This window comes from Delphinus delphis, chromosome 4 (genome assembly GCF_949987515.2).
Source record: "Delphinus delphis chromosome 4, mDelDel1.2, whole genome shotgun sequence".
Taxonomy (NCBI): Eukaryota; Metazoa; Chordata; class Mammalia; order Artiodactyla; family Delphinidae; genus Delphinus; species Delphinus delphis.
Window position 1 is genome coordinate 103,727,762 of NC_082686.1, and position 27,840 is coordinate 103,755,601.

At 39.7% G+C, this 27,840-nt stretch overlaps 1 protein-coding gene across 2 annotated transcripts in view; it reads right to left on the reverse strand.

The window, feature by feature from the left end:
- PPM1L (protein phosphatase, Mg2+/Mn2+ dependent 1L) overlaps window positions 1-27,840 on the reverse strand; it is a 333,300-nt gene that overhangs the window by 275,375 nt on the left and 30,085 nt on the right. The window contains exon 1 of one of the 2 annotated variants that reach the window (XM_060011203.2): window positions 3,637-6,858. The exons of the other annotated variant lie outside the window; for it this stretch is intronic. Within the exon in view, the coding sequence (XP_059867186.1) occupies window positions 3,637-3,669 (33 nt within the window). The 5' untranslated portion in view covers window positions 3,670-6,858. Of the gene's footprint in view, window positions 1-3,636; window positions 6,859-27,840 lie in introns of those variants that run through there. 2 annotated transcript variants of the gene reach the window in all.

Consider the following 27,840-nt stretch of genomic DNA (forward strand, 5'->3'; position numbering starts at 1 on the left):
AGTACATAAAATAGGTTTTGATGTCCAGAAAACTTGGGTTTCTCAAGCTGTTTCAGGAAAAAAAAAGCCATTTGGCCCTTAAACAACAGCAAAACGCTATTTATTAACACTACATAAGGGGATAAAAGGGATATCCTTACAGAATATTTAAGTAACATCTTAATAAAGCCATTCTCTCCTTGAAGGAAAAATGCTACATAAATAAAAGGCATTATAAACATGATCTACTTTCTCCTAAGGTTGGCAGGGACTTTCTCACATTCGCGTTTCTTCACTTCCTGCCAAACACAGCTGTGTGCTACAGGTGCAGAACCCTAATTTAGCATTTGCTACCTGTAACCAGAGTGTTAGAAATCCTGGCCAGCAGCCCCATCACTGACGTCACACACTAAGCACACCTCTAAGGCCACACTTGCCAAGCAGCCCCACCCTTCCAGGAAAAGGAGAACAGCCTGATCTTTATACACCCTCTTGGTTACACTGCTCAGAATCTCATAGATTTCAGTTCTCCAAAGGAATAATTCTATCAAACTTGTCCTTGGAAAATCAAGCAATGTATAACTACACAATCAGAGAACCTCTCGGCCCCTATCATTTCAAAACAGCAAGCATAAAGACTTTTTTCTAAAACCACACCGTAACTTCAGCCTCCACTGAAAGGTACCCAGGCACTCTCTTCCCAGAATGCAATGCTTCTGAGTCTTCCTGGTATAAAACAGAGATGTCATCTATTTCATTTTATGAAGAAAGAAAAAGGAACAACAGTTTGAGTCCCCTGCCTGAAATCACTTGGAAATCACAGTGACAACTTAGGAAAGGGACAGTTAAGGATCATATTCTTTTTGACCCAATTAATGGACACACTGTCCTTAAGGAAAAGCAGGAAGAGAGAAGAAGGAAGAAAGAACAGTTCTTGGCCACATATCACCATCAAAGGCTCAAATGTTCACACGTATTTGGCTAAGTGCCCAATGCTTCGACTCAAAGACACAAACATCTTTGGGCAGCTGAAGGGCATGGAAGGCACCAAAGTAGTGAGCTGAGAGAAAAGTGTCCTCCACAAGGTCTGAAGCAGGGACCAGCTTAGGAGGAGCAACAGCAATACCACAGTCCAGGGGAAGCTGCTTTGGCATTGAAGGGATAAGGTGATGCCCACCCAGTGCCACGCCAAGTGCCTGGAACGTCCAATTTGCCCATTTGTAGACAAGCCTGCTGCATTCTTTTTACAGGTCTTCATGGGCTTTACAGATGGTCGAGTTATTGTTTGCTATGATCCTACTAAGTGCAAGGGTGGCGTTACAACACCCTGGGGAAGCTGAGGCTTAGAGGAGTAAAGTAACTCTCCTGAGGTTCTCAGGTAGAAAGTCACACAGAGCCAGGATTCAGAACCAGGTCTGCCCGGCTCTGAAGCCCACACCTTTTCCACTCTTCCGCTGTGCTGACCTCACAGAGGACACAGGTTAGGACGTTCAACTGAAGCTCATAAAGAGAAATATCTTATTCATAATATTCATAATACATTAAATCAGGAGTTGGCAAATAGAAAAAACTCACTTTTGTTTTCTCTTACAACCCTTTAAAAACATTAAAAGAAAAAAAATTCTTAGCTCATAAGGCTGTGCAAAAACTGGCTATAGGCCCAGTTTACCAACCCCTGGGTTAGAAGACATGGTCCAAGCAAAGCTCAGTGATTCTGATGGATGAGAACTGTATCACTGACTCAATCTCTTGATTTACCTAGGCACCTTTCACTTCAGAATGGGGAGAAAAAGAGGCTAGAGAAGATCAGTACTCAATCTAGTCACTTCTTATACATTCCATTATTAAGTGTAAGGAATAGCGGTCCCTTACATAGACTCCTTCATTAGAATGGTTTTAGAAGCTATCCAGCATTCATTTCATTTATCTCCTTATTCTGTTTCCACGCTTTTGCATATTCCAACTTAGGCATTAATCTGTCACTGAGAGTCAATGCTTTCTGCAGTCTAATTAAAAGTGACTACTTCAGAGGGCCATAACATAATGAACAGAAACCTAGGGAGATTTGAGTTGACCATGGGCTCTTTCAGTATGATCAAAGATCTCTCTAGGGTTCTGCTATTTGAAATTACAGAAAATATTTTCCATTCACTTTATGACACTTGTAAAACAGGCTTTTGAACACTCCCTGCAACTTGCAATAATCATCAAGTCAACCTAACAGATGTTGCAAACTGGATCCAGCTCATCAACACTAGAGCACATTAAATAAGATGCATTTTAAATGACATTCAGATTTCACTATGCAAGCAAAAATAATCTACAATTTATGACCTCCTTAATATTCTCGTTAGATACTAAAACTTGCATGAAGGATTTGCTCTCAGACCATCCTTAAGCATACACTAGCCATGTGCCTTGTCAGTTGATGGCTGGCCGACCTCTGCCTTGGTCTGGGCAATACAACTTTAGTGCCAGGTCCAAGTGTCTCTGGTTAAAACATGTTCAACTCTGCTGATTCATGCCCGGCTGCTTGGTAGCTACAGAGTGGAAACAGAAGATGGCCACCAGAGACCAACTCAATAGTAACAAATGTTATTTTCACTGCTGAGCTAAACATGTTGGTAACCAGAAGACTCCAGGGCCTAATTTCATAAGTCTGCGTGTAGAACCACACAGCCTACCCTACAGGTAAATATATACAGCCCAATTTTGATCACAGGAACAGCCAGCAAACCAGGATAGGAGTGAGAGCAATAAAAGCAGCTCCCTTCTTGAATTTTGCCCCTTTTGTCCAATTGCATAATTCCCTCTTATGAAACCCAGGACAGTCAGGGAAAAGACCTGGCCCAAGACCTACTAACACAGATTAAAACAAGACTGGAAAAAAGTGACCAACTGCAAAAGCCAATTAATTACAAGGCGCAATGAAACTAGGAAAGTGCTTCCTTGTCTACAAAGCGCATGGCAACCTCAGTCATGATGAAGACTCCCAGCACCTAAGGGCTTGGAAGTGTGCATTTTACATTCAGTATATCGTATAATCATCATTAACTTGTAAGACAGGAAATAGCACCCCCATTTTACAGATGAAGAACTGAGGCTGGAAGAAATACAGCCAAGATCACACAAGTAAGAGGGCCAGGCCAGGGATTCAAACTGGGTCTGTCTGGGATCAAACTCGCCCTTTCATTTCATCAGGCTTGTTCTCCCACAGGAAAAATAACAAAGCAGAGCATGGAATAGAGAACATAGAACATTCAGGAGTTATACAGGCAAGTGGTATTAGTAAGCAGCAGGGCTCCAAGCTCAGGCCAGGACTCTACCATTCCATGGGAGAGATGGCAAAAGCAAGCCAGGATGCAAGGGCCATAGCTGCAAACAACGTCAGACTTGGCACCAACCATCTTCCCAAAGTCAGTTCCCAACACCCAGCACTGTCAACTAGAAACCAAGTAGAAAGTGCAGAGAGCTGGGACTCAGCGCCACGGGAGGTAACATGGACCCTACCAACCGAGAGGCTGAAGCTGTTGAAGTACTATCTGTCTTGGCTCCTGGTTGGTCCGGGAACTAACGTTGAGCCTTCAGGTGAGAAACTCAAGATGGAGAGGAAGAAGGAGAGGGCAGGGGTTATGACACAGGACAGGCAATTTCTACCTCAGGACCACGGCAAACCCGATCAACTTTCATTTCTTCACGTCAATGACCTTCGCAGAAGGCCAAGTCTCTACAATCAAAAGAACAGAAGGGGACTTCCCTGGCAGTCCAGTGGTTAAGACTCCACGCTTCCACTGCAGGGGGCACAGGTTAGATCCCTGGTTGGGTAACTAAGATCCCGTGTGCCACCTGGCACAGCCAAAAAAAGAAAAGAAAAAAAAGAACAGAGGGAATCAGGATAATGATCTAAGCAAACTAAAAAAAAAAAAAAAAGTATTTTGCCAGAATTAGATCAGAATTTTGTATTTCCCAACACCAGCCCCGTGCTGGCAGAGCCGGGCCTCGGGAGATGATTGCGAGAAAACCCTGGTGCCAGACACACCAACATCAGCAGCTAGCATCCCCTCCCCCCACCGCCCTTGCTACCAGCACTCTCACCCTTCTGCAGGCTACTGCCACACTTCCTATCCAAGTCATCTAATCAAACGTATAAAGCCAGTCCTGAATCGTGGGAGGTGGAAGGCAAGGAAGCTGGGAGCAGGGGTGGTGAGCAGAAGGGAAGGTGTGCAGGAAGGTAAAATAACCTTCCTCTTCTCTCCAGAAAGAAGCTACTCTACAAATACAGGGGCGGAAGGAAGGGGCAAGATTTCAAAATTCAACCCCTGATTCACTAGGCTCTGACTGAGGAGAGATCCAGCTGAGTGCACGGGGCTGACTAGATGATTAATCAGTCCCCTTCTCTGCTCTGTGACGAAAGCCACTGTCTGAAGACCTGTAATTACATCCCAGGTGTCCTCAGGCACCTGAAGGTGACAGGCAGGCCTGGCAGAGCTTCGGGTCTGGCCCTTCTGGGCTGGCTGCCTCTCCCTCCAGGTCAAGCGACACCATTGCTACAGGCCTGAGAATAAGTCAGCCGGGGTCAAGGGTGGGGCTGGAAGGTGAGGTCAAAGGTCCTCAGGCAGCCCCACCAACCTGACTCTATCCCGTTAATAGATTCCTGCATCTCTCCAGAAGCCCAGCACCCCACTCACTCCTCCCACAAGGAGGAGAATCCCAGGGAAGGGAGAGGGGAACAAGAAGATCCCTCCCCTCTACCCTCAGCCCAAAGAGAGAAACAGAATTGAACAGAAAATCTTTAGAACATCTAAAATCCTACACCAATAAAGTGCAATTGCTGGATTCAATCTAGATAAATCAGCTTTCTCAGTGAGATAAATGGGCAGTTTGAAAAAGATCATTTGCTTCAGATACAAAAGATTAATTGGAAGAGATTTTTTTTTTTGATCAGAGATAAAAGAAATCTCAACAAGTTATCTGGTCAGACAGACAGTAGTCAATCTTCTTCATAAAGCTCTCCTAGAAAAGAAATCCCACGGTTAATATCACTATCTAACAGCCTTTGTAAACAAGAAATGATTCTTTAGACATAAATCTCTAAAACTGCTTTAACTTTACACCAAACGCCTACTACTTCATTCTCAGTGGAAACAAAAGATACTATCCACAAAAAGGTATCCATACAGAAATTTTTTTACCTCAGTCTATTCTTCTCCAAAATAAAGACATCCCAATTCATAAATGTTTCCTCAATTCTTTCACTATTTTCTTTCTTTCTTTTTTTCTCCTGAATCCTCTCCAAACTAATTATGAGCTCAGGACTGATCATTTAATTAGACAATACAGCTGGTGATAGTTTTTACCAAGTTGAAATGGTTTTTATCTCAAGTGTGTTTTCCATGCAACACCAGTTAATGTTTTGGTTTTGTCTATTTTCCAACTAGATGTCCCAATATAAAACAAGGAAGAATATGCGGAAAAGAGAAGCAGTTGGTGTTGAAAACTCAACAAACGCCTAAGCTAATTTAGAGAGTGACTGAAAAATAACCCACTTGAATCTTAAATCAAAAGGCAGTAAGGTGGAAAATGGCACATGACTACACAACATAAACTACCAAAATTATAAAAACTGTTAATGTCCTGCCATGACGTTGCTGCTTAGCTGTGTGTCATCATTACAGCTTGCAGAATTATTTCACTGTTGCAGGAGGAACTGATTTTTTGAAGACAGGCCCCGATTTGTTTAAACACCTATGTGCTACCACAGTTAAGTAACAATGTTCATCGCAGGTGGACTTTCCTAAAATCATCACAAGATATTCTGATCCAAAACTAAACATCATGGCAAATTGCTTTTCTTAGTCACATGTATTAGACCAGTTTCTCTCAACCTTGGCTGCACGCTGGAATCACCTGAGGAGGTTTAAAAACTACTCATGCCTGAGCCCCACCCTCAGAGATTCTGATGTAATTGGTCTGACAGTTTTTAGAGCTTTCCAGGTGATTCTAATATGTGGGTAAGGCAGAAAACCACTGCCTTAGACAATATTAAACATATCAATTAAAAACAATGTATTACAAGCTTACTGTATGCCAAGAATTGTGAGTTACTGAGTAAAAAGAAAAGTGTAGGACAGACCCTGCCCTCCAAGACCCCCAGTTTAAGGGGGAAAAAGACATGTAACTCAACAGTTACCACAGAGTGTGCTAAGTGCTATGACCAAGGAGCAGAGAGCAGTGAAGGGAGCCCAGCAGCAGGGCACGTAACACAACCAGGCAGAGAGGGACTGGTGCCAGGGACAGCTTCTCCGATACCACGATCAGGCTGGGTCAGCCAAGAGAAGAAAGTGTGGAAAGGCATCTCAGGAAGAGTGACCAGAATGTGCAAATACCCAGAAGTGGAGTGCGTGGCTCTCTCCTTGGAACTCTGCATTTGGTTCTTTACAGGTGAGGCAGAAGGTGGATGTGAATACGAGAGGGAAATGAGGCTGGAGGGGTTTTTCAAGGTGCCAAGAGGCCCCCAACTGGTAATGTGAATGGACCAAGCAGTCTGAGTGTAAGGCAACAGTTGGTGCAGCACCGGGGCCCAACCCAAGGCAGAGCAGGGAGGTGGGGGGAAGGGGGCATACAGGGAGGAATGGCTGCTGCTTCTTAGCTCCAGTCAATGTGAGAATAAAGGTTCAATATTGACACATCTTCCAGATTTTCAAGGGATGCCAAGAATCTGGTCCTTAAGTGAAATCTGCAGGTTTTAAAACATGGAGCAGGAGAAATAAACAAGTCTGCAGGCCAGATACTGCTCACAGAGCTACAGGTAAGGGCCACACCTTTTCACTACATTATGGAAAATTACTTAAGGATTTTAAAGGGGTGAAGCCAGCAGTATCCAATTTAGGTTCAAATACACTTTTAAACGTGAAATTGAACTGCAGTGCTGCAGACAGCAATCTGATAAGTCCAATCGCATAAAGCTTTCACCCCACAGTAATGCTAGTCAAGGTGCCACTGTTCTGAAATTAGGCCCCTACTTTTTCAGATTCAATACAGGACCTTCTTACTTTTCACCGTAGAGAGAAAAAATCTGGTAAATATTAAGACCACACCTATTAGGATTCAAGGTAGTGTAAATTATAGTCAGATTTGAATTACATAAGCAGCTCGAGTACAGAGGTGGTAATCGAAAATCACAGATGACCTGCCACGCTGGGCTAGGGCTCTAGGTCCCGGGCAGGGATCCTCTGTAGGCTGGGAATACAGCCAGCTGTCCAAGCAGGACAGCCTGACAGGAGGGAGTGGAAAACCCAGATGCCAGGAGAAGGTCACCCAGTCCCCAGAGAGGACTTTGCTTCCTTCATTTGGGCACCACCTCAACCTCCTCCCCAAAGTCAATTTTGCAAATGTAAGGAAAGAGGCAGCTCCCTTACACAGGGTGATCAGTTGTCAAATACTGTAAGGGCCAAATGCAAACAGGAATTCTCCACACTCTTAGTATCCATTTAAAGTCACAAGGCAAAAGCTCCATGCATAGCAAACGAGCACTCATAGAAGATTCTGAAAAAAATCTATATAAAGGCACTTGGCTTAAATGTCCCAAAGGTATATTTCACAAACATAGTTGTCTACAAACAAAATTAGGAAGTGAGAACATTTGTATGACCTTATAGATTTTTAGGAAAACAAATCCTAAATCAAAAACTGGGCAGTGGTAACAACACATCAGACACATGGCTACAAGTGATTCTCAAATCAAATAAATGGACAGAAGTACTGTCCAAAGAAAGACAGACTGTTTATCTAGTAAAATGCTGTTTGATTTTTTTCCTTCAGGTTTTAACAAAAAGAGAAAATAAAACGTTATCATTACCATGTCTGGTAAAATGCCTGTAGTCTCTGCATGTCATTTCTAATTTTAGATATGGAAATGGGATTCTCTCAGGCATTCTGACTTCCAAAGAGCGGTTGCTGAACTGTGAGATATTAGAATCTCTAAAAGCTTGGAAATTACACAATAACATTTATAATTCAGCAAAAACAATGGTCCTTTCTTTCACATGGAAGAGGCTGTTTAAAGTTAAATTACATTTAACAACCCTACAGTGTCTCTCAAGCATTTTTTAAAGATTAAATGTTACATAAACTCATAAAACACCTCTAAAGGCAGAGAAGGGGAAATACCTTTAACTATGAAGACTCAAAACTTAATTTGAAACATTGTTCTCCATCCATCAATTGTCATGCACAATTAAACAGCTAAATAAAGAAATCATAGCAGTAAAATCATTAGAAGAGTTTCTTTTTTCAGCAATAGTCACCTTAGTGAACCCATAAAGCATGTATTAGAATGTATTATATGTTAGAATGTATCAATAACATGAACACTTCATTAAGTCCTATCTAAACACATCCAACATACAATTTTAATTTTTTCCTTGATATAGAAACTAATATTTGTGCAAAGTTTTACCAGTGGTTTCTTTAAAATATGACAAGTCCTTAATTTCTGAAGTTGTTATTCAAAGAGGATGTAACTTTGATTAAACAAATCATCAGATGCTGAAATAGGGATGGTCCTTCCAAGGAGAGGAGCCTAGATTAATGACACCACGTAGGGAAGAAGGAAAATGGATTGTATGAGTATATGACTGCCTATTGGGGGCGGAAGGGGGACATACAAACAAACATACCTCTTTCTACTGGACTAGCTTTTGAGAGCAGCCGAAATTTCCCCTTTGCATATTTTACACTCAAGGGTTCAGTTATCACTTTAATGCTGCAGCCAGACCAGCTGGCCAGCACTGTTTCTTCCATTTTCACCTGTTTGGGCTTACTGAAAACTCTAGGAATCTCGCAGTTAATCCATGAGGGGATTTTGCCATTCTCTTTAATAGAGTCAGTGTTCTACCTCCAAAGGGCCTGTACAATCACACCAGTGGTCTGAGTACTGAGATTTTTTTAATTATGCTTTTTTTTTAAACCAAAACTCTGTATTTGTTTCTTTAAAAAAAATAACTTTTTAAAACTGCTTTGCCCCAGGAGGACTATTGCTTTTGCCTAGACAAAAGTGAGATTTAAACTCAGGTCTCTGTGACTTTCCAAAGCCCATACTATACCATTACTGTCTATCATACCACACTGTCTTCTAGTGAGACTTTATTAGGCATATTTAGAATTTAAAATATAAATAATGTGTGCATATATTTGTATCCATATGCATGTTTTCCTAAATACATCTGCCACTTACTTGCTCCTCCATAGGAATACTGAGGGCTGAATGAGAACAGGGCTCCATAAACATTCATGCTCTTCTCTTTTAAAGAGAAGAGTTACCTACCTTTTAAAATGAAAGAATCTGGGCTTCCCTGGTGGCCCAGTGGTTGAGAGTCCGCCTGCTGATGCAGGGGACACGGGTTCACTGTCCCGGTCCGGGAAGATCCCACATGCCGCGGAGCACCTGGGCCCGTGAGCCATGGCCGCTGAGCCTGGGCGCCCGGAGCCTGTGCTCCGCAACGGGAGAGGCCACAGTGGTGAGAGGCCCACGTACCGCAAAAAAATAAAATAAAATAAAATGAAAGAATCTAATGAAAGATTGCTTACCTGCACAGAATCACATTAGCATCTTTAAACCTCATTTCTGAACTCTGGCTCATAGATTTCTAGCCACTTGCTTAGATGGACGGCATACCACAGCCTAGCCACATGACCACCACATCCTTCTCTCCTAATCACACCACGAGGCACTACCACAGACCCCAGAGAACACCTGTGAGACAGGCTGATACCTGGGATCCTCTACCAGAGTGACTGCACCTGGACAAATGTCTTCTTAAGCAGCAGAATACAAAGAAACTTTAAGGGACTAAAAATAACTGCACACGTGGGCAGCTGGGGCAATTATGAACAATAAGATACAAAAAGGCCACAAACCAACTGCCATTATCTGAGGTGCTGGTAGCGAAAGTAGGGTACTGCTTATGATCCCTGCACATAGCACCACAAAGGGGGCTGGGAGGGCTTCCCTGGCGGCGCAGTGGTTGAGAGTCCGCCTGCCGATGCAGGGGATGTGGGTTCGTGCCCCGGTCCGGGAAGATCCCACGTGCCGCGGAACGGCTGGGCCCGTGAGCCATGGCCGCTGAGCCTGCGCGTCCGGAGCCTGTGCTCCGCAACGGGAGAGGCCACAGCAGTGAGAGGCCCATGTACCGCAAAAAAAAAAAAAAAGGGGGGGGCGGGGAGACCACCTAAGCTACGCCTCCAGCTCAACCCATAGAGCGGCCTCTGTTGTTACCCCTTTTAAGGACCCAAGCAGCTCCTCTCAGGGAGCAAGCAGGGGCACCTGTTTCTTGTTCTCGCTCCCTCATGCTGCAGCATGAGCCCTGATAAATCCTTACCTGGATTTCTCAGCTGGCCTCTTACCAATATCTATTAATTAAAGGGTCCAAGGGCCTGGGTTTGTAACACTTGGGGTGAGTATGGGGACCCAGGGTAAGAGAAAGTAGGGCAAAACCATGAGGGCAGAGTTGTGAGAAAACTACAGCTTTCCAAAACATTATAGAACCAAAAAGACAAAGATGAGCCTTTCCAATGTAAGGAATCAGTTCAGGGAGGAGGACAAGACATCCTAGGGGGTGCCATCTAAGCAGAGGATGCTGTCTTAATTCCCAGGACAGGACGTCTATGGAGGGGATGCTGGCAGAACACGATGAGACACCAAGGTGCCTTCTGTGAAGGGACAAGGAAAGCACTTCTGAAGCTAAGGATGGGAGGGGAGCTAGAGCTTGCTTTCCCAGTGACCAAGGCAATGGATAGAAATAGCTCCAGCCCAGATTAGACAGTAAAGTAAGAAACTGGAAGGAGAGCTGGAAATAACTATGTAAGTTCAAACTATGTGTGACATGGAGCCAATGAGAAGTGAGCAATGTGAATCTATATAATATTCTAATTTGCACAGAAGTCCCCAAGTTCCTGTACACTATAAAGAGTTAAATTATCTCAGGCTGAGACACTGTGCAAGAGGGAAAACACTAAAAGAGAAGTGCACTAGAGGCAGAAGACACAAAAACCAAAACAACACTGCAGAAGTCACCTGAGTAAATTCAGAAGCATACAAGTTACCTCAGCACAAACAGCCAGGCACTGCGCTGCCGAGGACGGAGCTGTGCCGAGTTTCATCACAACAACACAAGAGCCCCTTGGCACAGGGATCACTTGCTGATGTACAGGAAACTTAGAAAACGTCTATGGTTCTGCTTTAAGCACTCCTCCTCATGCGAATGGCCAGGAACTGGCAGTCTTCAATGGACAGTGTTCTCCACCCAGGCTGCAGAAAGTATTATTACTTCTCCAGCACTGCAAGATATAAAATCTGTTTACTTAAATTTTGCTTTGCTCCAAGCGCGAAATGTCCTTCAAAGTAAAGGTTTTACGTTCATATTCAGAAAAGGTTACGTGGCCCTAAAATGGATAAACCTCCTAGATAAAAATCACCGATGTTTGAGATGATCTAGGTAGGTACGATAAGTAACCTGGTAAATATTTTTGCCTTTTCTGTCATCATTACTAAAAGGGAAAAAGAAAGTGCCTTATGAATATTACTAAACATTCAGTAAATGTCATCAATCCCACATTGAAAAGACTTATTTGTAGGTCCATGTTTTCTCAAAGAAACTATGAAAACTGACTTATAGCAAAGTATAACACTCGCTGGATGGGCTTGATACACAGAAGAAACAGAAAATTAAAACTGTATGCAGTCTTATTTTTTTTAAAAAAACCGAACTTGTGAACTAGCTCATTTAAAAAAACCTATCTTATCAAAGTTTATTTTAAAAATTGTTTAAACTGCTGATCACTCTTCCCTACCCAAAATAAAAATACAGAAAATATGTGAAAGCCTGATAAGGAGACCAGATATTCCTGTCCTTAGAGTACTTTGTTAACCCAAAGGAGCCTAGGTGCAGAATCAGAGGTGAAGCATCAAATAGGGTGGAAATAAAACAGCATCTCAGGTGAGAGTTTTAATACATGGCAAAACACACGTCTGGCAAGTGAAACTATCAGCAGAATTGCTAAAATAAAAATGACCACAACTCTGGTTGTTTAAATATTGCATGCTATTCTTTAGGAGTAAACAGAGAAATTTTTTTTTTTAATTCAACAGATTTTTTTCCCCACAATGGCCCACTGGTGTTTGGCCAAAAAAAATCTCTTGATACTACTTTAGGTTATTAAGAAAATCTGCCTCAATAGATCATGTATTTTCAGAAAAAAAAAAAATGTACTGGGATTTTGACAATCAGCTGAAGGTCACAAAAAATTGATATAAGTAGAACATAGGTCTCTCCCTGTTTTCCCAATCCACCACACAACAGTGACCTACAGACAGGAATGTTAATGATACAATTAAAAGTTCTCTAAAATTAAAACTGTATGAAGGGAAAAAGCCTCAGAAGAAATCATATTTTAATATAAAAACAGTGAAGGTTAAAAATGGTTACCTCTAAATTGATTAGTATTTTGAGGTGATAACAATGAGACAATTTAAATATTTTAACTATTTTAAAATCAGTACACATATGTTTTTTCTTGAAAAACTGAAGGAAAATGTAGCATGTATAAAAAATAATATAATAAATAATTTGAATAAATAAATGTTCATTGAGAACCAAATTCAGGCCAAGTATTGTCCTAGGCACTGAGCATAGAGCGATTAACAATGAATCCCTGCCCTTAGGAGGTTTATTTTAATGGCGGGGGAGACAGATAATACAGAAACAAAAATGTGCCAATAGATGCTGAGTGGCATGGAGAAAAATAAACAGGGTAAAGGGGATGGGAAATACCAGGAAATAGAGGGCAAGTCCTATTTTATATATGATGGTCAGAGAAGGCTTTTCTGATAGGTGACATATGAATAGAGACCTGAAGGAAGTGAAGGAGTAAGCCATGTGGATATCTGGGAAGCACAGTCCAGGCAAAGGGAATAGCAGATGCGAAGGCCCTGGGACATGAACATACTTGGGGTGTTGAGAGAAAGGGTAGGCAGGGTGACGGGGTGTGGGGGGTGATGGGAGATGTCCTTTTGTTTATTCTGGATTATCCAAAGCATTTAGAATTAACTGGCTTCAGAAGGTAAAGGGTAAGAAAAGCAGGAAGTGAGAGTGAAAAGACAGGAACTACGTTTCATTGAGCTCCTACTAAGTGACTGATAAAGGACATTATCTCATTTAACCCACTCCTATTACAGGTGTTGTTACAAATGAGGCACAGAGAAGTTAGGAGACAGCTAGTAAGTGGCAGAACCTAATTTAAATGCAGATCCTTCCAACTCTAAAGTTGAAGTCCTTAATCATTATGCTTCTCTGTTTCCTTTCGACAGCCAAACGTATCAGCTGTAAAAGGGAGACTCTTCAAACTAACTGAGGTCCCACAAAGGGAAAAGCAAAATTACACAGCTGATACCCATGTGATACTTCTATGTGTACATTCTTGTCAGCGTTTATTTCTTCAGATCACACAAAACAAGGCACATAACATGCTAATTGACGTAAAAGATACCTTCAAAAACTGAGGATGAAGGATGAATTAGGAATCGAAGTAACAAAGTTGCCGCCCAAAAATACCTGTCACCGAGTCTAGGCAGCTCATTCTACCCCTTTCCCAGGCCCCACCTCTACCTCCAGCCCTTTGGCAGATGCAACCTCCCAGAAAGAGAGTTATAAATATGGAAATCCAAAAGGAAAAGATGATGGAAGCAAGAGATGCTTGCAGCTTTTCTTTTGCTTTACTCCATTTTTACATAAGGGCACACATGCAAACACCATACACCTTTGTCTACAACGTACATAAGCTGTTCAACGAAAGTAGTAGAGATTTATTCCTTTTAGTAATTCCAGACCAGCATTTTCCTCAGCTCCCAGCTTTGAATTAGGAGGAGGCTGAGAGGCGGAAGTCTTTGGTTGCTGGTTGGTTCCCTGATTGAAAAGAAAATATTCCCACTCTCTGCTGTTAATTCAGATTTAGGGGAAAGTAGTAAAGGGATTTCCCTGAGATCGACCTCACCAGTTATTTCTCTAGGGAATGTTTTGCATATAGTTGAAATCACTAGCACTGGTTAGCAAAGCCACTGTGAGATCAAAGAGCTGCAGACAAAAACTGCTGGGGGAGCCCTGTGAGGCTTTGCAAAGAGGTAACTGGGGGAAAGTTTGCAGTTTTCCTAAAAGATAACAAGAATACAGTTAAACAGTGACTGAAGATAGTTTAAATTCACCTGGGGAAATGTACTTGTAAATATGATTTGGATTACTTTAAAACTGTTCAACATTGTGTCACAATAAATTTGCTATACAAAGCTATTCATTAGTGTTTTATCTTCTAAACCAAACCCAGAAACACCACAAATGGGCACAAGTAACATCTCTCATTTTGCAGCTGGAGAAAAGGAGACTGGTGATGATGCCTGGCACTGCCAAGTTGCACATCATGGTCAAAAGTGGGGTCTGAAGACTGTTTTGCTAAACTTAGAGCAGTGGTTCCCACCCAGGGGTAATTCTGTTCCCCAGAGGATATTTGGCAATGAACACAAACAATTTTGTTTGTCACAACTTGGGGTATGAGGGTTGAGCAGAAGCCAGGGATGCTGCTTAACATCCTACAATGCACAAGACAGTCCCCACGACAATAAAGGATTATCCAGCCCCACATGCCAACAGTGTCCAAGTGGAGGAATCCTGGTCTAAAGTTAATTAGAAAGGGGGAGTATCTGTTGTTTGAGGGGGAAAAAAAGGCAAAGTTGGGGAAATTACTGGGGAAAAAATACTTATTGATGGATCAGAATTTTGAAGGAAAGGTATGGCCATACATTACACAGTCTGCTATCCAGGTGGTACTTTCCCATTTTCCAGTCCATAAGTGATATTTCTCTCTAGAAGTGTTATTCCCTGCAAGTTTGGTGAGGTGCAGCAGCTATAGCAGAAGCAGCTTTTCTTTTCAGTTAGATATGGACCCAGTCAAGACAACCAATGCTAATCTCCCAGGTGCAGCCACTGCCTCAAATCAGATCATTTTACCAATCATCCCCTGGGTTTCTTCTTTCCATAAAGTGAAAATACCACTCTTGCTTTCAGAGGCGGTTGTTTGGATTAATCAGCCCCTTAAGAACGTCATGTTTTATAATGAAAACAAAAGGGGCTAAGTGTTTTTAGATGTTACAAATGATGCTGCTTGGAGCACTTGAAGGAAAAATAATAAAAACATGCGAATCAAACTACAAGGTGAATAACATCTCTTCCCACCCCCAGACCAAATGCTTTTCAGTGAATATTCTGACTTAAAATTTCATATGATTTGCATGTGGCTGAAAGCTAGAGTTTTATTATGAGGAGAGCTGTTTGCAAAAGGACACCAGTCACGGTAGGGTTCTCAAATCCCTCAGCCAACTCAGAATGCACTTTTCCCCACTCTGCAACTATCAGATTTAATACAGTGCTCCTCTTTTCTCTAAGTAGTTCTACAAGTAATTTGACATGCCAGACCACAGAACCTGAACATATATAAAACATTAAGACAATCATCCCATAAGCCAAAAGTTGAATCTTCCCAGAAAAAAACAACAAAAATCTCCAAATTCAACATCTATGGAGTTCTTCCAAGGAAGAATTAAATTTCATGGAAACAAACGTAGGGGAGCAGAATTTGCCATCTCAAAATGTGTTTCTTTGGTGCATTAATTATTTTAAGCTGGTTCTTTTCTAAGAAACAGCAGAATGGGGAAAACTCTGAAAATGAAGTAGGAGTTACCCTTTTCTAAGAATCGTTTACATTTGCAAGGCAAATCTCCATCGGTAAGGGTGTCTTCCTCAATGTACCATAAAGAGGAGGACGACCAAATCTCTAGAAATTTACCAATGGAAAAAGCAACAACTTAAATCTGCATCACAAACCTTACCTGTGTTTACCGTGCTCTTCCTGGAGACCTCCCAGAACTCCCTCTTCTCACCCTCAACATCCTCTTTCGTCTTTAGCTGAGGATGGTATTTACATCAGGGCTTTGGCCATTTTGGAGAGTTACTCAGTTCTTCTCAGTCTTTCCCACGTTATACATGTTATTAACCTTTTGTTTAATCTTCTCCTATTAATCTTCCTCATGTCAATGTAAGTTTTAGATCAGCCAGAAGAACATAGAAAGGCAAAAGAAAATCTCCTCCCAAACATAAACGCGCACACCACGTTACTCAGCTGAAATTAAATAACAAGCATACAACTTTACACATGGAAAGAAGCAGCTCTCACCATATTTTCTATCACAAAACCCATGAGAAAGCTGGGAGGAGGGGTGGGGAAGAGGGGGAGGATGACAGCTTTTTATTTGGCAGGGTTACCGTAGGTTACCTCACACCCCACATATAAAAACCTGAGGCAGAAACCTGTAAATGCAGCACTTGAATCATCAAAATCCCTCTCTCCAACAGTGAACTCTATCATCCATCAGCCTCCAACTGTATGGCCCCTCCAAGTTTGCTTATCTTAAGAAAGATCCCATTCAGCTCCCAGGATTCCATTTTGCTAACATTTGAAAAAATTAACAGATTCTTAAAGACTTGCAAATTTCAAATCTTTTCTTTCTATCAAAAATACCATTATCTTACTCCATACTCAAGGTGATAGAGCATAACTCCCCACTCCTTAAGTGTGGGCTACACATAGTAACTGCTTTCCAAACAGTACAATATGAAGGCAGGGGGTGGGGGGGAGGGCGGGGCAGTGGTGGATAACTTTACAGTGGAGAAAACTGATAAACACTATCTCACCTGATGATTAAGGTCAGGATCAATAGTCATAAGTCATATTGGTTATGTACCCTTGATATGATGGTGCAAAGGAAAAAATGTTGCCTGCCATTCCAGTTCTACAAGGATCAGACCATTAGCCACTGCAGCTGCCCACCAACAGTGTCCCCTGAGGGGAGTATAGGATGAAGAAAAACAGGACGCATTCTGTGCTTTGGATATACCAGCCCCTAGATAGTTAATATACATATCTAAGGAAAAATGTCAATGACCCCAGATTCTTGCATCTTCCCATACATAGCAAAGCACTAAAGTCATTACATTCAGATAGCTGTTCTTTGTGATTAGCAGTAATCTTTTGATGTCCAACTACTTGTTTTTTTCAGCCAAAAAAAAAAATATATATATATATATATATCCCCTGGCTCCTTTGGAGCAGTTCCTCAGAGCTATCTGAGAAGCTATCTCCTGGGCTCGAGTCCTCAGTAAGGTCCCTGAATAAAACTTAACTCACACCTTTTATGTTGTGCATTTTTCTTTCAGTCTGCAGTTTTGGCAACCACGAAGAGACCCAGAGCAGACATCTCTCCTTAACCTGAACTCTACAAGAATCCAGAGCCTTGCTAACAGCCAAGGGCCACTTGTGCCTGTCCGCCTCCTCGGTGAGTCCAGACGATTGGGTGAATCTCTCCTGGGTCTTGGATCTCCCGTTATTAGCTGATGATCCTAAGTTTTATTTGGTGGTGGATAAAAGGTAACTGACTCCTCAGTTGAGAGACACTGAGGAGGATATACCCAGTTGAAAGACACCAAGGAAAAGTGCCCCAGTTGAAACATTAGATTAATTAATGTTAATTAGGTTAGCAAGGGAACAGGAAGAAGCTCAGAGGAAAGTCAAGTGACTTCTTCCCAAGAAGGTGAAGTCCCAGCAAGATGAAAATCTTTACATGCTTATTAAGAAATAGGATATATAAAACAGATGTTGATGGCATTAAAACAACGGTTTTAAAACAATATTACCGAAAGTTGGGTGGGCCAAAGGAACCCTCTACTGGTCCTTCTAACATTAAAGGGCCCCAAACAAGCCCACTCTTTCTACTCTATTAAAAAAAAAAAAATTAAGGCTAAAAGAAAATTACACTGAGATACCTGACCCGCAATTGATTTGCACCATTAATCAAGGTAAAGATTGACCAAAGGGCTTGGGTACCTTGGCTCAACCCTTCACTGGCGACCCCAAAGCCTTTTATACAAACAGATAAAATGGCAGGGAATAAAAGGAAAGTTTCTGGGACTCCTTGTAAGACCAAGACTTGCTGATGGGATCCTAATGGAGGCTAAAGTTAAAGGTGTAAGAATTGATAGACTTGAGATAAAAGTTTATTAAAAATTGGTGTATTTGAATGGACTTTATGTAAGATGGTTACGTCTCTTTTGCCTGATTATACTGTGGGACAAACATTATATCTCACTGGGGGATGCATCCCCTGCCTGCTGTTATAAGACAGGGCATATAAATCTGCCCCTCAGACAGTGTTAGACATACTAAAGGAAACCAACAGGGTTACCTAAGCCCACACAATATGAAATTAAAACTGGGGTCTAATATTCAGGGGCTAATAAGAGCAATAATGGAGGGGTTTTTTTAACTTCTAGGGTAAATTGGTCTGAGTTTGACTTGTACACTCAAAAAGAGGGCCTTTGTTGAATGCCTTGCACAAACTTTTGAAGGCATGATACATTGAACCCTGAAGTTCTAGAACATAAAAATCTTTTGATTTCCAGTTTGGTTGGAAATCTTCTCACTGATAGAGAGAAACAAAATTTTTTAAATGTGGTTAGACAAATCAATCTTTTGATATCATTTGGGCAATAACCCAGTTCTCTGGGGAATTTAAAGCACCTGTCTTTAACTTGCAACTATCTACAAGTCAGAAATGTAAATACAGTCCACAAAGACCTGAGACTGAGCTTATAATTAGTTCAATCAGGTAGAACCTGAAAACAAAAAAAAAAAAAAAGAAGGGAGGAAAAGGCCTTTTTAAACTCAAAGTGCTGAAAAGGCTCCCTCACCCAAAATCTAATTCACAGCCTCCTTAAGGATTTATCAAGGACAAATACAAATCATAAGTCTCTTCTGCAAAGAGTAAAAAGCCTTAATCATCTGAGCAAATAAATTTAACTTATTCCAGCTGTTATTTAAAAACTAGTAAGTTTTGTATTAAAATACCTGACTCATGACTAAGTTTTAAAATGAAGCTATGCAATCTCTGGTTATGTCTGTTTATATGTTTGTGTGTCCATTAGAGATATAGCAATATTATGTCTCTAGCTCCAGATGGTATTCTCAAAATTAACTTGTAAAAGAGCTCTATTTAATTGACGTAAAAGTAAGTGCTTATACTTGAAGGAAGTATTGAAATTATCATATGCATTCAATTTGCACTACTCAAAATAAGTACAGCTGGTCCTTGCCTAATCATGTATTCTAAACTATTCAAATTGTTTATTCCTTTAAGATCTAATTCAATTTCTATCTGCCAAATAATAATTCAACAACTGTTTGAAAAAAAAAAGTAAGTGCTTATAAATTAAATATTTCTAAATGTAATAGAAACTAACCCAAATGAATTTTGAGTTCATGTGATCTGGGAAATATTCAATATTAAAGTTTAAATTTGTTGTTTTAATTAATACAGACGTCTTTTACTGCACCTAGGTTTACTAAAAGTCAAATAAGGTCATATTATCTCTGTTATCAAATTTATCAGCAAGAAAAATAGCTTGGGATGAATGATGACTTGGTCAAGTGTCTCATGAAATTTTCATGGGTAATCTAAACATAATCGTTGGGAACAAGTAAATTAATATAAGTGGAGTAAGAGCTTTTAGGTGAACGCTTTAAGAATAATTATGTTTTATGGTATGCCTACTTAAAAATAGTTTCTCCAGAGTTTTAGTAACTTGAAACTTCAGAAATTTGCTAAGTTAAATGATGGAAGTTTATTAAATACCTAGATCATCTCCAAATAAAATAAGATACTGAAACATTAATTATGGAACAGAGGCTTCCTTTTACAAAGAAACTAAAGATATTTACTTTAACATTAATAAATATGTTTGGTGCCACAATGAAAATTGTTCTAATAAAAACACATTTTTAGAAATCATAAATAGTATTTATAAGTTTACCAATCTACAAAATGCTAATGTAAAAAACGGTTCATAATTGCTTACTTTTTAGTTTTCATTAGAAATTAAGGTTTTTAAAGGTTAAGAATTCTAATTAATATGTGTAATTAAAACTACTAAATTAATAAGGAAAACATTTTTGTATGTAAGAAACAAAGAAGTATAAGGAAAGGAAATGCATTTTGTTAAGACAGGAGGGTAATTTTGTTCTGGAGAAAAAGAAAAGAAAAGAAAGGGAAAGCATAGGGCAAAATCTGAAGGTAAAAAAAAGGAAGTTATAGAAGGTTTGTGGGAAAAGAACTCTGAGAAAGGAGTTTTGTGCACAGTCAGGACTCACTAAGATTAGAACAAAACTTAATTGAGTAAATAAATTTTAATATTAAAAGTAAGCTGATATAAAAGTAGAGTTTGGTTTTCTCTCTGTGTTTTCTTAGACTATTGATCTGCTTTTGATAACCAACAAAAAAAAATTTCTCTACCTTTTAGAAAGTTACTCTACCTCTTAAGTGATCTGTTGTAACTTTCTGTATTTGCCTTTAAAATCTTTATTGTCACCTTGGTTAAGTAAATAAATATTGTTTCACAGTAACCTATGATCCTATTTGACCAAGTGTTTTAAAACTTTTTGATATCTTTGACAAACTTCCCCAAAGTCAAATTCTAAATGAAGTTCTTTTGACCTCGAGCTAACTCTGGGGTGCTTCAGAGGGTCCCTGAAACATCCCAAAGAGAGATATTAAACTAATTAGATTTATTTGGTATGTGAAATTACATGGGAAACATTGTCAAAAAAGTGGTGATAAACCTTCTTTGGGTATATTGTATGGGTAAATGTCATTAATATAGGTATTCTAGAAATTATATGGAATTCCTAAAAATCTGGTGTGTCCTGTATGTTCTGGTATAATGTTATCTGTCATAGTTCTAGTTATTATCTTAAAATGTTGTATATCATAGAAATAACCAAATTTCTTTGTTAACTGCACTGTAAGCAGATCTTTAACCATGCCGTTTTAAGTCTTTTGTCACATATAGACCAGTCATTGTTTTCTCTGAAGCTTTTGCAAAATGAAGATCTTCAAGAAGATTTATAAAAAGAACTTTTTGACAAATATAGGTTTCTGATGACTTTTAGATCATTTCTTACCCAGACTAAACTGGGTAAGAAATGATAAAACTCTACTGGAAAACCTGCTCACTTCATTCAGATCAACAAGAATTAATTACCTGGGACTGAATAAACTGATAAATATGATTTATAATTTTATAAATTTTGTCTGAAATATTACTGGCTTTTAATCTTTGTTTTCCAGAAAACCTTTTCTCTTAACGCTATGACCTACAGCAAGTTGATAAAGTATACCTTTGTAAATTTAGATGAAACATTTATCTTTTTCTCTCTACCTGATCCCTCCACAATTTGGCTTCTCCAGCTGGCTCCCCTCTAGACTTGATGGCTTACTGAGATCCAGACTGCAACTAATTATACTAACAATTGTTTAATTTGTTCTCTCTTTGTTGTATTCAAACTACTTATGCTTTGTGTCTCTCTCTGCTGTACTGTGACCTTATTAATGTTACTGGCTATATTACTTATATCCTATCTATTTTATAAGACTGTTCTCTCTTGTATTACTTGATGTGTAACCAGACCTCCGAAAAAATTAATGATAGCTAAACGTCTTGAGGCAATCAATCACATATATAACTCTATATAAAATTAATTGTAATAGTGCAACTCTAGATATGGGAAGAAGCAACAGGGAAAAATTTCCCCTGGATCATAACAGACCAGTAAGACAGATGATCCAGAGAATTTTAGGTTATTAAGAGGTCCTAATCCAGACAAAGCACTGAGGAAGGTCCTTGCCTGACTGGGAATAAGCGTTCCTAGTGGTGGGGGAAAAATTGGTCATGAAATGCCTCCCAGACATTGGTAGAATTTATGACCAACAGGGGCACTATAAAGAAAAACTACTGCCTGCCATTCCAGTTCTACACAGATCAAGCCATTAGCCAGTTTGAATGATCCTTGCATCTTCCCATACAAAGAAAAGCACTTAAGATCATTAACTTGAGACATCTGTTCTTTGTGACTAGCAGTAATCTTTTGCTGTTCTTTGACTATATGTTTTTTTCCCCCGCAATAAAAAAAAAAATTCACCCTGGCTCCTCCCTCACCTCTTCAGAGCAGTTCCTCAGAGCTATCTGTGAGGCTGTCTCCCAGGCTACAGTCCTCAGTAAGGTCCCAAAATAAAATTTAACTCACAACTTTTACATTGTGCATTTTTCCTTTAGTCAACAATAGGATAGGAATGGCACTTTAACTCTGTGGTCTTCTTCCCCAAAAAACCATAACCCCAATTTAATCAATCATGAGAAAAACATCTGACAAACCCAGATGGAGGGACATTCCACAATGAGTTTTCCTGGCTGGTAATCATCTATCAATGTGCCTGGAGGCTAATGCATCCTGGGGCTATGGAAGCTCCCCATTTGGGACACTCCCAAACCTTGCCCTAGAGACCTGCTTCTCTTCATTGGCTACTCCTGATTTGCATCCTTTATAATAAAACTGTAATCACAAGTATAGCACTCTCCTAAGTTCTGAGTCATTCTAGAGAATTATTGAACCTGAGGATCTAGTGGAAACCCCTGGATTTATAGCTAGTTGGTCAGAAACACAAATGGTCTGGAAACCCCAGAGCTTGCAACTGTGTCCGAAATGAGACGAGTCTTGTGGAGGACTGTTAATAAGAGCAGAAACTGGATGTGGAGTATATGGAAACCCTCTGTACAATCTTTGCAACTTTTCTGCAAATCTAAAACTATTCTTTAAAGTTTACTTTTAAAAATATACCTTTATCTTAATTCTAAGCTACCATCAAATATGAGTGATGTTCAGTACAAATTTGTTACCTAAGTGGTCATACTTTTTATATCATGCCACAGTATCTCAAGAATTACCATAAACTAAATGGCACTAAGAAAAATAATTAAAAGTTAATTATATGAGCATATTACTTTAATCACCTCTCATTAGCTAACACAAAAATTAGTTATGTGTATTAGGCCTCACTTTGATTTTTAATCCACTTGCTTCACTATATTAAGATAAGGCTCTCATTCTCCCCAAAGGATAACATTATGTATATTATCCGGGTACAAGCTGAGATTTGACTATCACCACAACAGTTCAGCCATGAAAATTAACACATATCCATCAATCTCAGGCTTAGAAGAAACTGCGAACTCCCCTCACACTGAACTTCAGATGCTGGCCTGTGAGGTCCCTCACGATCTGGCCCTTGTCTGAACATCTCCATCCTTCTCTTCCTGGAGCATAACAAGTTCACTGCCACCTTTGCACTATCTGCTCCCTCTGCCTGGAATGTTCTTCCTCTAGATCTTAATATAGCTGGCTCCTTTTTGATATTCAGGTCTCAGTAAAATGTCACTTAATCCCAGAAGACTTTCCTGTCCATCCAATCTAAAGAAGCACTTCTAACACTCTATTTCTCCTTGTTTATATTGTTTATCATGTTGCTAATCGCCACCTGATATTTTCTAGTTTATTTGTTTTTTTTAATCTCTTTCTCCCTACCTAGAATGCAGGTTTCATTAGAACGGAGACCTTGCCTACCTTGATCTATCTCTAATCGCAGCCCCTAGAATAGTGCCTGATACGGAGTAGGCTCTCAATGAATGTTTTCAGAATGAATAAATGAATGAAATGGAACTAGACTTAAAGAAAATCATGCAATAAAACTAAATCAGAAGCTGTCAAGAGAAAGGAACTTTATTAAATAAATAAATTTATTAAATGCTAATTATGCTTCAGCTTCTTCAGATACCTTATCTTATTAAATATTTACAAAATCTTACAAAGTACATAATATTATCCCTATTTACTATTCACAGATGAAGGCTAGGAAAAGTCTAATAAGCAGTTCAGTGACAAAAGTGACATGATTTCACATCTGACTGATAAGCCTGTGCTCTTTCCATTCTTTAATGTATAAGTCCAACCCAATTCTTCACTTTATGACCCTCTTTTAAAAATGGTCTCATGACAACTAGGAGTCTAGTAGAATGTTGATTGCAGTGACTGGGACCTTAAGCCTGATAAAACTAGTGACTGAGACCAGAAGATGGAATAGCACTAATACAGCTGGGCACAGTAAATGAAAATACTGTGAGCTGGTGAGGTGTTTACAAGTCAAAGACCTTCTGAATTGCTCTCCTGGCCAAAACACTCAGCTCAAATTCAACTGAAAGATGACATCCTAGAGCCTAGAATGCTCTATGAACACTGTACAATCTGAAAATACCAGGTCAGCTTAACCCTAACTAACCTAATCCTTAATCATTTCCTTCCCAAGTCAAACAGACACACTTTGACTATCATGGATGAGAAAATACGAAAGTTGTTATATATGTAACTCTAAATGCCAACCCTTAAATGACTCAGATATGGCTGTTCTTCCCATGGCAGGCTCTGCCATCCCTCAGTGATTTCCCTGCAGCTTGACTCTGTCACTCTGTTCCATCTCCCCAAAGAAGACCCAACTGCACAGGGCATTCTCAAGTAATGTAACCCTCAGCAAGATCTCATGACAGTAATACATCTTGTCTTCAGAGCATTTCCACCATGTCACAGGCTCTCCCTCATGTCCCTCTGCTTTCCAAAATCTGTGTTCCCAAGTGGGACCCTCTCCACTAGGCAGAGCCTACACACAAAAAGATACTCAGCTCTCTGGATTCACTGCTTCTCTGCCAGGCCAGTTTGCCTTCCCCGGCTTACCTTCATCTTATTATATATTTACATACAACATATTTGCAAATAACTGCATTACATTTTTATCCTGAAAATTCCTTATAATTCTTATAATGTGTAAACATTATAGTTAAAGAAGCATACCTAATTTCTAAGGTGCTACAGAAGAATGAGAATACTAGCAAAACTTTAAATGCTAAAGATGATCATCTGAACTCTCAAAAACAAACCAATGTCAAATATACAAACATCATGTCACTAATTAGTGTTAGACTTCATCAAAATAGGTTAACAACAGTTCATGTAACTAAGAAATAGTATCAAAGCTCTATCTCACAAAGCACCGGGCCCATAGAATTATACAGATGAATTCTACCAAATCTTCAAAGGAATGGATAATTCCAATGTTTGCAAGTAAAAGGTAAAGAGATTTAAAATTCTTTGTAAATTGCCAGAATGACTCTGTTTTAAAAAAGATAAAAAAACCATAGTGCCATCTCACTTATGGATATCATATGATTCATACTGTTGTTAGATTAAAATATCAGTACAGAAATCCTGATGAAAAACGAGTCAACAGAATCCATCAATACTTTAAAAGAATAATACATGGGGCTGCCCTGGTGGCGCAGTGGTTGAGAGTCCGCCTGCCGATGCAGGGGACACGGGTTCGTGCCCCGGTCTGGGAAGATCCCACATGCCGCGGAGCGGCTGGGCCCGTGAGCTATGGCCGCTGAGCCTGCGCGTCCGGAGCCTGTGCTCCGCGGCGGGAGAGGCCACAACAGTGAGAGGCCCGCCTACGGCAAAAAAAAAAAAAAAAAAAGAATAATACATGCATGCTCATGTGAGGTTCATACTTGTAAGACAAAGATAGTTCAATATTAGGGATCTACCAGTGTAGTTTATTTACCTCATTAGCAGGTCAAAGGAGGAAAAAAAAAATGATAACGTTTATAAATTTGAAAACATGTTTGATAAAACTCAACATAAATTCCTAACTTCAAAAATTCTTAACAAAACAAAAAAGTATATATAAGTCCCTTAACAGGATTATATATGTATGTATGTAAATATAGACATAGTCCAAAGCTTATATCATGATTAATGATTAAATTCTAGAAACAATCATACTAAACTCAGGAACAAAACGGAGATGCACACTATCATCATTATTTAACTTTATTCTAGAAGTCTAAGTCAATGCAATTATAACAGAGGAAAAAAAATGAGAGCTATAAACAGCAAAGGAAGAAGCAAAATTATCAGTATTGGGCTTCCCTGGTGGCGCAGTGGTTGAGAGTCCGCCTGTCGATGCAGGGGACACGGGTTCGGGCCCCGGTCCGAGAAGATCCCACATGCCGCGGAGCGGCTGGGCCCGTGAGCCATGGCCGCTGGGCCTGCGCGTCCGGAGCCTGTGCTCCGCAGCGGGAGGGGCCGCAGCAGTGAGAGGCCCGCGTACCGCAAAAAAAAAAAAAATTATCAGTATTTACAGCTAATATAATTAAATACCAAGAAGACCTATAAAAATCAACTAGAAAAACTATAACAAAGAGTAAGAGAATTCAGTACAGTGGCTTTTCTGTATATAAGAAAAAAATTAGAAAACATTATGCCATAAAAGATCTCATTTATAAGAGTAATAACTAAGCAAAAAATTCCTAAGAATAAATTTAGTAACTTATTCTTAAATGTAAAAGAACTATATGAAGAACTTTAAGACTCTAAAAAAGCCATAATAGAAGTCTCAAATAAATTAAAGAAGTATCCTGTTCCTGGGTATTGTAAAATTATTGATTTATCTCAATTTAACTTGTAAAGGTAATGCAATCTTGATAAGAATACCAAAAGAATTTTTGTCATTGTTGTTTGCAACCAGATAAGCTGATTCTGAAGGTCAGATAGTAAAATGAAACACACTAAAGTAGCCAGGGTAAATTCTAGGTTTTAAAACATTATAAAGCTATGGTAATTAAAATAATTTGTACTGGGTGCATGAAAAGCAATGAAATAGAAAAAAGTCCTGCAATAGACCCAATATATTTAAAAAACTTAGTATACAATAAAATTGCACTTCAAACTAGTAGAGAAAAAAATGGATTATTCTAGTAGGCTGGAAAAATAAAACAAAATTTCTATCTACGTCACTTCTCATAACAATTTCTGATTGATCAAAGGTAAAAAGGAAACAGTGTGTAATCTCTATCTCTTCTAAACGTAAATATGCTTTCTAAGTGAAACACAAAAATTCCGAAACTATAAAAGAAAATAGCTAAATCTGACAGCATAAGAATTTGTTTTAATCTATAAAAAAAATGCCATGAGTCAAAACACAAACAACAAACTGCAAAAATATAATGGCAGCACATATGACAAATGGCAATTTTTCTTATATAGAGAGAACTCATAACTTGGTCAGAAGACTATAATGCAGTAGGAAAAAGGCAAAGGACATGAACCAGAAGTGCACAAAATATAAATACTAACAAATAGCTTTTATCCAAAAAATTGCTCAATTTTAGTCATAGTTAAAGAACTGAAAATTATAATGATATACCATTTTCACCTATCTAACAGGCAAAGTTCAAAAAGTTTAAAAATACACTGTTCTGGGAAGAAGGTGGGGATTCAGAACTCTCACCTAGCACTAATGGAAATATACACTGGTCAGCCCCCAGGGAGCTCCTTTTGACAATATCTATCAAAATTAGAGCTACAGGGACTTCCCTGGTGGCGCAGTGGTGAAGAATCCACCTGCCAATGCAGGGGACACGGGTTTGAGTCCTGGTCTGGGAGGATGCCACATGCCGCGGAGCAACTAAGCCCTTGCGCCACAACTGCTGAGCCTGTGCTCTAGAGCCCGCAAGCCACAACTGCTGAGCCCGCGTGCCACAACTACTGAAGCCCGCGTGCCTAGAGCCCGTGCTCCGCAGCAAGAGAAGCCACCGCAATGAGAAGCCTGCGCACCGCAACGAAGAGTAGCCCCCACGCACCGCAACTACAGCCCACGCGCAACAACGAAGACTAGAGCCCGCGCGCAACAACGAAGACCCAATGCAGCCAAAAATAAATAAATAAATAAATTTTTTTAAAAAAAAAAATTTGAGCTACTTACTCTTT